The sequence below is a fragment of the Ammodytes marinus genome (genome assembly GCF_949987685.1).
Source record: "Ammodytes marinus genome assembly, chromosome: 10".
In the NCBI taxonomy this organism is placed as follows: domain Eukaryota; kingdom Metazoa; phylum Chordata; class Actinopteri; order Uranoscopiformes; family Ammodytidae; genus Ammodytes; species Ammodytes marinus.
This window is the reverse complement of record NC_137214.1, coordinates 9976661-9989036: the sequence shown is the minus strand read 5'-3', so window position 1 is coordinate 9989036 and position 12376 is coordinate 9976661. Positions and strand designations below refer to the sequence as shown.

General features: G+C 38.2%; 1 protein-coding gene across 1 annotated transcript; it reads left to right on the top strand.

Moving 5' to 3' along the window:
• Positions 1-11993, top strand: LOC307256904 (uncharacterized protein; the record flags this gene model as incomplete). Its single annotated transcript, XM_080036020.1, has 5 exons — positions 1-49; positions 1038-1143; positions 1240-1358; positions 2185-2292; positions 11621-11993. The coding sequence occupies 5 exons, from the start codon at positions 1-3 to the stop codon at positions 11806-11808; spliced, it is 570 nt and encodes a 189-aa protein (XP_079892146.1). The 3' UTR covers positions 11809-11993.
• Between the last annotated feature and the right edge of the window lie 383 nt (positions 11994-12376).

The following is a 12376-nucleotide window of genomic DNA, read 5'->3' as shown; positions in this document are numbered from 1 at the left end:
ATGGAAGCTGTGTTTGGACTGTTGTTGATGCTCCTCGGAGTCTCTCAAGGTGAGCTGATTGACTTTTTAATATAATCTCATTATGTGTTCTGCTTAAAAACAGACCCATGCCGGGACCAAATGCATTAAAGAATGATGAAACATAACTATATTAAATATGATTTATGTTTCTCAAATTTCATCATCAGTTAGCTGCCATAGCTCTGTGATGTGGAAACAAACTGAAAGTTGGCTTCATTTTAAATGTCGGCTTGTGAATAAATGCTGTTCATATGAGTTTTAACTGATATTGAAACCAATAAATAAAACATACAAAACAGACAAGAGTGCATGAAATACAAATTTGAAACACTTCATTTATATAATTTTAATTAATTTGACAAATCACCAGGATCTAAATAATGATTTATACATTCATTTATTCTAACTATTATATTTGCAACTCAAAGAACTTCAAAGGTTGACTATGCAACATTTGCAATAAAAACAAAGCATAGAGTCACATAAAAGTAATCCAATTCAATGATCACTTCTGCCTCACTAGAATGTGTGGTAGTGTGTTTACCTGCACAGTGTACACACTATCATTTATTTTTTCATTAAAACGTTGCATAGTGTGCCTTTAAAGACTCCAAAGCTGAAATGCTTGTATATCGTTTATTCTAGAACTCAATTGTAGGTAAATTCCTAATGCAATTCCAAAATGCTTGTTTATAATATGCTTATATTGAGAAAACACACACACACACACACGCACGCACGCACGCACGCACGCACGCACGCACGCACGCACGCACGCACGCACGCACACACACACACTGTCATGCCAATAAAGCTGAATTGAATGAAGAAAGAGAGGGAGAGAGGTGATTGGGGATTTGTTGTTATAGTTATACACATCATAACTGGCCTTCCTGTTTGTAAACTGTGGTCTGAGGGTGACGCAGCTGCAGCAAACCCAGTGTTGTCAATGTTGTTTGTAAATCAAAGGATGATAATGGTTGTCTTATTTTTTCAACTCTTGTTTCAATCTTCAGGTGTGGAACACCACTGTGATGGCAGACAGGAAGGAGCTCAGTGTTATGGAGCTTTGGGAGGAACTGTGGTCCTACGGCTGATGGGCAGTGCCTCAGAAATACATATGTACACATGGGCAAACAAAGCAGGAAAAATACTACGTTGGAAAAATAAAAGAATTGCATTTAATCAGATAGAACACAGGTCCGTATTTACTCCTAGTGATGGAACATTTAGGATCAATAACCTGAATAGGACAGACAGTGGTGAATACACTCTTCACATCTATGATTCAAATGGACTTGAATCAGAGAAAGGGACTCTACAGTTGACTATTGAAGGTAAATAACTATTTTGCCTACTGGGGAATTAATAACACTGATAGACAATCAGGTCATATTATACTATGTCTAGACTGTTTCTAGTTCCGTAATAGAAACGGTTTAGAATGACCAAAGTTCTATTGATATGAAAAGTCATGTGCGTGTCTCCTTCAGCTCCTGTGTCCTCTATCCTGCTGGTCTCTGAGTGTCTGTCCCAGGGAGAGATGAGGGTGTCCTGCTCCTCTGAGGGAGGGGACAGTCCTCAGTACAGCTGGACTCTGGATGGACACACACTGACAGACACTCAGCTGCTCTCTGGAAGTAATGAGACCAATAACATCACTCTGAAGCAAGATGTCTCAGGAAAACTGGTCTGCTCCGTCAGTAATCACGTCAGTAGAGTCTCAAAAGAAGAGAATATATCTACCTGTGGTGAGTGAGAACAGGAGTAGAAAACAGTTTGATGATTATGACCCAGATGATTAACTATATATAATTTTTTGTTGCGTTTCTTTCCCACAGGCTTCATCCACATTGACTGCATCTTACCCAATGGGACACACATAACACAGTGGGTGTTAGCAGCGAATAACACCCTGTGTATTCAGCCAACAACAACCTATACCACGATTACTACTGAGACTGGCAACACTAATAACACATTCTCAAATCAAACTGGGACTGCCCCCAGCAAAGACAAGCCATGGTACATTAGTAAGTGAAAACTAACTCTGCTGCAGGGGCTTTCTTAAAGTCATCTTTGTCTGTCTTTTAAAAAAATCACTTTTACTGTTTGCTAACTTAAAGATCTGCTTGTCTCTTGTGTCTTGTGTTACTGGAACAGGGAATTTGCCGATCATTGCCGGCGTACTCTCAGCACTGCTCTTTCTTTTGGTGATCGTAGTGGTCGTCTTCTGCACTCAGAAGAAAAAGCAGAACCAGAAACAAAAAGGTGCGAAACATAACTTCATTTTCCTGAAACATCCCTCCATTATTATATTTCTGTATTAATCGATTAATGAATAATTATAATTTTTTTTAATAACAAAATCTGGCTACCAGCACCTCCAAAGCTCTCTACTTACAGTAATTGGCCGTTAATAATCCTTTTACAGTTTTTTTCGATCGCTAAACCACAGTGGGCACAACTGTAGCTCAATGTGCAAAACTCTAACTACAGTCTGCACTACCAACAGTCATAGGTTCAGTGCAGCAAACACTATGAACCAGCCTCATTGAGATAACACACACTGTCACTCAGAACCTGCTCAGAGTACAAACACTAGCATCAAACCCAATACACACATTACAAACTTTTAATCTTTACAGTTTGAATAATATGAGTTATTTCACACAAATTACATAATATTTTCTTTGATGAAAGGGTGAAATTCTTTCACATGAAATTTTTTATTTTATAACATACCATTTTTTTAAGGAAAACAAAAAGAAATGAAAATCAGAAGTTTGCTTCAATAGATACACATTTTGTATACTTTATTGAAAACATTTCCAAATGTAGTATTTATCTTTGTAAATATTCTAAAATTGTAATACAGAAATCAATTCCTGTAATGTTGTCATTTACTGTAAGGATGCAACTCTGTTTGCTGGAAAATTCGTATTATAGATGCAACTTTAGATTTTTGCAGATTGGGTTGCACTCTCAACCCTGCCTCTCTCAATGAGATACCATGATTCTCAACAGGGTCTATCAGTGTTGCCCTTACTGTATTTCATCAGACATTACAGCTCTATGTCTTCCAGGTCTTCCTCCACACATCCACACTCTCACTGCCACTCTTCTACCTCCAACAACCTGTCTTCCTGGGTCCATTTCCCAAAAAATATATATTTTTGAGCTTTCCCTTTATACTGTATATATGTTCACTAACAAGTCTTAACAAGACATCTTAGTGTTTGAGTTGAAATTGCAATCCGCAGTGTTTGAAAGGAATTAATTCTGTTTTAAATGTGTGGTTTATAGTTGTGGCAGCAGTGTGTTAGCATTTGAAAAAAGTGCTGGAAATCCACAGTGTTGTGCAGGCTGTGGTTAAGCCATGAGATAGGTGTGTAGAGTTTTGAAGGTTGTGTATAAGCAATGAAAAACGAGCTAAAATGAGCTACAGTTTGGTCCGAATGAACCGCTGCTCTGCATACTGTTGTTAGAGTTTTGCACTTGTCGTTCCAGTTGTGCCCACTGTGGTTTAGCAATTGTGGTTTCTGGACAGACTTTCACGAACTGTGGTGGTTATCAGGATGATGGAAAAAGAGACAGCTTGAAGCAGTTGAGGAGGTTTCCGGAACAATTCTTTATTATAAACAAAAACTCAGACTGCAATCAAAAGAACGAAGCCAATCAAAATATGCGAAGTATTGGAGTCAAATTGAAGTGAGGTAGATGCACCATGAAAAGCTCCTAGCAAAAACCCGCTATTCTTCTGATTTCAAGGCCTATTTATTCTCCGACTCTAAGTAAGATGAGTGTCACTGGTCAATAGGATCTGCCCCCTTGTCGTCCCTGATAGGTGGACACTGACTATTCCTTAAAACATTACCAAAAGGGACTTAGTTGGAAACATCATCTTCAGAGGAGTGCCCCCTGGGGTGCCAGAGAGTCTGCTCAGAATTTCAGAATAGTATGATTTCGCAACTTCACATAAACTAACTACTGTTAGGCTCGTAAAACAGTCAGTCCTGAGCCTATTTTACTGCATGCAAGCTAAAGCTGAAATACCGGAGGTTTCCCTTTCAATGACCACGCTAAACAACCCACATTCCTGACTCTCTCTCTTACCAGGGGAGAACACTATTTATATAATGGCCTGCTCAACACACATGGAGAGATGCATTTTGACTTGTAGATATCTTGTTATTCAGTATAATGGTTTTACTTAATTAAACAGTCATTTTAGGATGTGTTATGACAAAATACACCACATATTCCCCCCTTCAAGACTAAACAAGTCTTGAAAGAAAGGTAATTAAACACATCTTAACAATGATTGGCCTTTGTTGCAGTTCTCAGTTGTTGTTCGGAAAAGTCCTCCTCTATAATCCTATTTTGGATCGCTTTAGAGTCCTATTTGAAGCTTAATTTTTGAAGGGCAATGTATTAACTATGTCCTATTTGCTCAATTTCACATTACTTTAAATTTAAGTTAGACTGGGAAAAGTTAATTGCTTAATTCTTAGTAAAGATCAAATTCGGCTAACCTTTAGCATCACCTGCAAGACTATCAGGTACACCTTTTTCCAAATACAGGAAAGTGAAACTAAAAATGTTTGCTTATGGCCTTTTAGGCGTGACTGTAGTCTTGCAAGTTCAGCTGTTATCTCCTAGTTCAAAAATTGCCTTGTCTAAAAGACAACAAAAAGGATTTCGGAGACCTTTCTTGTTCAACGTGAAGAATCCGCACCTGTCAATCCAAATAAGGTAGGGAAACTCCTTTTTAAAATTAACAATTATCATTATCCATTATTCTAAAATTAAATGACCATATTCCAATCAGCCATTAGATTCTACACCTATTTTAAAATATTATCAAAAAATACCTGTATAAGAGTAAAGCCAGATTAACATATTATATTTAAGGTTGTTGCTAAATATATTTGCATACATCACAGAGTTACAATACATTCATAACATCAATATCACAGGTTATGACAAAACAATACAACTTCCACATTGCAACATACTGTGTCCACATATATATAAGAACATAGACGTGTATTTAATTCTGTATGATAACCAAACTCCTTCTTAAGCAGCGTTGCCTTCTGGTGCGGGGGTTCTTAGTGTCCTTTATACCCTGAACCAGTGTAATCTCTCTCAGTCCGAGCTCTGCCCAGGGCCCAACCATCATAACCTAAGTCCATGTTTGAGTCTCTCAGTCCATTCCCTTGTCTATTTTTGGTTCCCTGGACAGGCATATAATCCTCCCCATCACACTGAGAAGAGAGGAAAACAACCACCAGTACCTTTGCCAATAACAAACCTCACGTGTGTAACAATTTCTTAAGTGTTAAAGTCAAATATGTTCAAAGTTTGATTCTGAGACCAGAAGCAGTGCACTGACTGCTCTTTAATTTACCTCCCAGTCAAGCAATTTAACACTATTTACTTTAAATTTCAAAAAATAAGATGAAGGTATGTATTTATTTGTTTATCTAATCCCTCCCCCCTTGTTAAAACTGAATCTCATTCAAAGTTTGAACAAATCTGATTATTCCAATATAACAAAACGTACACGGCATTGTCAAGCCGAGTTGATTAGATGACGTTGCAGCCTGCCATTCTGGATGTGGCCACTGGCCACCAGTTGATATTTCTTAGCGTGTACTAGCAGCCTGCTTCCATGGAGTCCCTTTCTGACAATTTGCTCCTCCCCCCTTGAGCCTCTGGTTTGCTCAGTGGGACAGAGAGACCTCTCTGGTTTCACACACCTGACTGTACGTATCCTACGGAAAATGAAAGTATTCTTCCACAAACATAGTTAAAATTGCAAACAACATTTGTTAAAGGGATCCAACGCCGTGTTCCCAGATCCAAGATGGAAAGCTGCAATTCTCAAACAATGTCAACAACAAATAAAGTTACAGACATTTATCTAGGCCATATAAGATTATAAAGGACCGGTCCACAAACATGCAAAACATGCAACTTGACATCTGACAAACAAACAATCAAACAAACATGCAACATGTACCCCCGCAGGCCTGCAATACTCACCAGCAAATGTAGAACAGGTAGAGTCTTCGAGCTCATCACATTCAACAACCTATTGTAAAATCAACTCCTCACAATTCCTCAAGGGGAACACCAAGGTTCCATACGAGTTCACCAATACTACAAGACGCCTGTCACTCGTAGAAATGACAGAAACATATGACATAACTGACTTGATAACTACGAAAAAGATAGCCAGATCCATTTGTATTTCACATCGGTAAATAAACCAAAGCAACCTTGTGTACCTTAATTCTACTTTAGTCAAAACTGAAATGCCTCGTTAACCTTAAAATAACCGTTACCTACATATGTTTAAAAATCTCTGCTCATCATTCCGGAAGATGTTGCACTGTGACAGCTCTCTGTATATCCAAATTTGTCAATTGTCAGTATTCCATTCCATAAAGCAGCAAACCAAATATCCGAATTAGGTAGGTTTAGAGTATATATAGAGATCCTATAATATCTGTAACAAATAGCTAAATAAAAATGGTTATGATCAGACAAAAAGTTGCCAACTAACTGAAATCCTCCAACTATATCCTGTAATCTTGCCCTAGTCAATGTGCCCAGAAGTCAATAGACTCCCTAGTGAATGTTTATTGGTGGCAATCTGACAGGGTTTACCTGTCCCTTTGAAGAAATCTAGTTCCTCACAACAATATACACACATGACCACCTGTTCCTCTGTTTTCCTGTTTACCCTGAGGCCAGTCCAAGCACACCCCCCTCTCTTGAAGAGGCATGCAATACTGGTCATGTTATGCATTAGAACTCTATTGTTTCCCTAACCTGTAGTTTATCTGCAACCTTCAAACACTAATTACCCTAATTAATCCTCCATATCTTTAATTTTGTATTAACATTTTTATTTTTGTATTACCTTGCAACCTTTCAATTAGTAGACTCCTAAACACTGTAAGAAGTGATTTTGTACTGGAAGAGGATGTCATCACTCTAAAGAGCATGATTCTTTTCAATCAGAGACAGATAGTCAAATAGTATAATCAAATTAGAAAAAGCGTGGAAACAACATGTGGCTTTACTAGTCAATCTTTTCAAAAACTAGAATTTAAATCGCATGAAATTTTAAAGAAACCCAGGTGTCTTTGAAAGCATGAGAAAAATCATAGATGAAATATGAACCTTCCTTTCCCTCTGTAAGTGCTAACAACAAAAACAATACTCCTCTATAACTGCTCAGAGTTATCACTCTATTTATCAATCCTTTAATGTCTATGGAAGCTTAAATTTGGTCTGTTTTAAGGCTGGCTCCTCACTTCATGCACAGAAATTAATTTTTGGGGAAACGTTGGGTTTTAGGAAACTCTCCACACAGAAAGGAACTGTAACTTCCAAGGAGATGGATCTGTATTCTTCTCTGGATGTGCTGGCTGAAGCACTTCCCCTGTGACAGACAACAACACAAGTTTTGTCATTAGTCTTCCATTGTTTTTAAGTTCCTGGTTTCGTACCATCGTTTGAGTCATTTGCATCCCAGAACAGTCACGCTTATTGCAGTCCTCCGTGTCCCAGGACATTCGGCATAGGCTGGCAGAATGCTGGAACCCTGTTCACTCATCATTCAAGAACAGTCCATCAGAGTTAGTAAGCCCCTCCTTTTGTGGATTTTCATTGTCATTTGCTGCCATGGTTGGCTAGGAAATATTTACTTTACCCTCTGTGTCAAGAGTCCACAGACCCTTGCCCTTTAATTCAAAAATATCTATAGAATGCATACAATTATGAGTGAGCTAGCCTTAATTATCATCTTATTCCTGACCTGAGTCAAAACTAAACACTGAAAGGAAATAAGACCAAAGGCACATTACACTATACATCAAAATGGTCCACCAAGGTATCAAGATACCTATTCTTACTTTTGAAATCTCATGAGGAGACAGTAATATTGTACAGCTAACATCAAAAATAATTAACTTAATTCATTCAATTTCCTCATATCAAAACTTCAGGGGTTGGTAGTGTAAATGATTTACTGAGTGTGTCAACCAATCCTTAAACTCACCTTAATTTAAATACATGTGTTGTTTTCCAGGTCATTAATTGACCTTCTTATATACTATCTAAAACTAAACACAGTCTGCCAGCTCTCCCTCTGCTACCTGACATCCATCTGCTTCCGTGGAGTCTATATAAACACAAGCTTTCTGCTTGAAAAAGAAACCAGAAAAAGAAGTTAACTGCAGACATAAAAACAGAAACAGATTTTTCTCACTCTTTCAAATGCAAATTTGTCAAATTACTTTTAGATCAATCAGTAGTTAAACACTTTGTCACTACTAGTCAAATTGCCACATCAAAATCCACACGTTGTTTGTATACTTAATGCATTTTATGCAACTTACTCAGGTGTAAAACAAGTGTCTGTATACTTTTTCTATAGAAATAATTTATCATCAAATTTACAATGCTGTTCTACAAATTTTTCCAAATATTTGTATTAAATCTTTTTATTGTCAACTACACCTTTAACTCCTCATTCCTAATTTGTTCCTAAACTAAGGGACTTACATATGAACATTTTGCCTCAAATCACAGAGTAAACTACTCTCCCACTGTCATGTTATTTCAACATATTACAGTCTTTGACAAAACACAAATTTCTCATCTTCTCCTGGATAAGCCTCTTCTAGTTTCTATTTTTATTATGTCATAAGGGTTAGGCAAGCTAGTCTATCCCCCCTTTTTTTCTTTTTTTTTTTCTTTTTTTTTTTTTTTTTTTTTTCTTTCTTTCTTCTTTCTATGCTTTTCTTACTTTAAGAGCAATCTCAACATATAATCCGTCATGTGGTCACCTGATCAAAATACCCACAGACAGCCATCACAAATAAATTCTAATAATTATTATTATATAGGCCTATTCATATCAAGACAACACTTAGTACATACAGCAGACAAACACACAAATAACATTTAATAGACAAAACTGCTATAGCCTAGGCCTGATTCTGGGCCCCTACACTCTAGAACAACTTCATTCTAGGCTGGACTCTGGGCCTCTTAATATACTCAAAAAACATCTATGTGACACCCCATTAACAAGACAAATTAAATCCCCAGTAAAGCTACTTGTTCCTTTAACCCCTGTGACACCCCTTTAAACACAAATTGTTCCCTTTTTAAGCCACAAGGTTGTATCTCTGCGGTACCCCCAAAGAGTTCACCGTGACCACCCACATTAAAGCCCTTTGTAAATACTAAGTCACACACACCCCAGGAACCCCATAGCACCCCTTTATATCCCCGTTGAACCCGCTAAGTCACACCTTATAAGAATCCCAATACAAGTCAAAACGTCACAGCAGTTTCTTACTGCAACAACAAGGCAACTTCTGTCCAAACTACTAGTTTAATAGAGAACAAGTTACCTAAAACATCATGAGCCACCCGTTACCTCACACGTCACATAGAATAAAGTAAATACTTTAATTGGTGACAAGTTAGCCTACCACAAACAATATGAGCCACTCGTTACCTCACGCGTCACATAGAATAAAGTAAATACTTTAATTGGTGACAAGTTAGCCTACCACAAACAATATGAGCCACTCGTTACCTCACGCGTCACATAGAATAAAGTAAAAATTTTAATTGGTGACAAGTTAGCCTACCACAAACAATATGAGCCACTCGTTACCTCACGCGTCACATAGAATAAAGTAAAAGTTTTAATTGGTTGACAAGTTAGCCTACCACAAACAATATGAGCCACTCGTTACCTCACGCGTCACATAGAATAAAGTAAAAATTTTAATTGGTTGACAAGTTAGCCTACCACAAACAATATGAGCCACTCGTTACCTCACGCGTCACATAGAATAAAGTAAAAATTTTAATTGGTTGACAAGTTAGCCTACCACAAACAATATGAGCCACTCGTTACCTCACGCGTCACATAGAATAAAGTAAAAATTTTAATTGGTTGACAAGTTAGCCTACCACAAACAATATGAGCCACTCGTTACCTCACGCGTCACATAGAATAAAGTAAAAATTTTAATTGGTTGACAAGTTAGCCTACCACAAACAATATGAGCCACTCGTTACCTCACGCGTCACATAGAATAAAGTAAAAAATTTTAATTGGTTGACAAGTTAGCCTACCACAAACAATATGAGCCACTCGTTACCTCACGCGTCACATAGAATAAAGTAAAAATTTTAATTGGTTGACAAGTTAGCCTACCACAAACAATATGAGCCACTCGTTACCTCACGCGTCACATAGAATAAAGTAAAAATTTTAATTGGTTGACAAGTTAGCCTACCACAAACAATATGAGCCACTCGTTACCTCACGCGTCACATTGAAATTTAGATGAGAAGAAGACAACTTAATCTCACACTCTTGGCACCACAAACTTAAAATGTATGTATAGCCTACATAAAATATGCATCCCTCTCTTTTTTAAGCCGAAACAAAACAGTAATGTAGTCTGTATCTTCTCCCATCAACCGAACCACCATGTCGTTCACCCCGCATTCAGTAATTTACAGCCCGACAGCATCACGAACACACGCAGGGATACCAGGGCCCAAGTCTCCCCCCACAGAGCAACAATGCTCACCTGGCGAGCCGCTGGGGAGAAAGTTGAGCTCCGGGTCACCGCGTTGTCCCAATGAACCGTCCAGAAGCCCTCTGTTCGATGACGCCACTTTGTGGTTTCTGGACAGACTTTCACGAACTGTGGTGGTTATCAGGATGATGGAAAAAGAGACAGCTTGAAGCAGTTGAGGAGGTTTCCGGAACAATTCTTTATTATAAACAAAAACTCAGACTGCAATCAAAAGAACGAAGCCAATCAAAATATGCGAAGTATTGGAGTCAAATTGAAGTGAGGTAGATGCACCATGAAAAGCTCCTAGCAAAAACCCGCTATTCTTCTGATTTCAAGGCCTATTTATTCTCCGACTCTAAGTAAGATGAGTGTCACTGGTCAATAGGATCTGCCCCCTTGTCGTCCCTGATAGGTGGACACTGACTATTCCTTAAAACATTACCAAAAGGGACTTAGTTGGAAACATCATCTTCAGAGGAGTGCCCCCTGGGGTGCCAGAGAGTCTGCTCAGAATTTCAGAATAGTATGATTTCGCAACTTCACATAAACTAACTACTGTTAGGCTCGTAAAACAGTCAGTCCTGAGCCTATTTTACTGCATGCAAGCTAAAGCTGAAATACCGGAGGTTTCCCTTTCAATGACCACGCTAAACAACCCACATTCCTGACTCTCTCTCTTACCAGGGGAGAACACTATTTATATAATGGCCTGCTCAACACACATGGAGAGATGCATTTTGACTTGTAGATATCTTGTTATTCAGTATAATGGTTTTACTTAATTAAACAGTCATTTTAGGATGTGTTATGACAAAATACACCACACAATCGTAAAAAACTGTAATTGTAGAACTTTAGAGGTGCTAAAAGGTCAAGTGTCAAAATACGCACATAACGATCCACTGTAGACTATTAGCCCATGTAGTTAAACATGATGTTTTTGTGAACGTCTTCCTTTTCCTTTGCAGAAGAAGTCGATGAACAGGAATTAACCTATGCTGATGTGAGGGTCTTTCAGCGACAGGGGAGGCAGCAGATGCCTCAAAGGGATGAGAGTGAGGTGGAGTACGGACAGGTCAAGTTTTCAGAGGGACCTCGGCGGACTGTTGAACCAGTAGAAGAATGTGTGTATGCCAAGGTCCGTAGAGATAGGTGATTGGCAGCGTTTCTTTTGGTTTCGTTTTTTTGCAAAGTATGCACCTCTGAAGGCAGAGATGGAGGCAGGGTTTGCAAAGGTGCCTTTATATTGCCTTCACTCTACTTAGCTCCCTCATCTGGAGTTCTAGTTGATACATTATTTATTTATTTTTACATTAGTTACTTGTATCGGTTATTATTATCTCAAGGAATTTTTTTTTGCAGTATTAAAAATATTAGAATTATTAAAACCCCACGTGTTTGAATAATGGAAACTGAGTCAGGCCTTCTTGAAAGCAGGTGATTTACTTGCAAACAGCAAATGCAAGGGTCAAACAACATGTATCACAAGTGTAGCTTACATGGTTGAGACAACGTTTGAACAGAAATAGCAGAGGTTATATGGTCCAAAAAATAGGCGTATACACACTTGTTTGTGTGTGTTCAGGTCTTGCAAGGGAGATGATACAATTGCACTGATAGTGCAATAAGTCCTTGAACAGAATGTGCTGTGTGTTTCACATCTTGATGTGTGACGAGGCAGTTTTACTTCTTAAGAAAAACATGTTTACCACAGTGTTTGTACA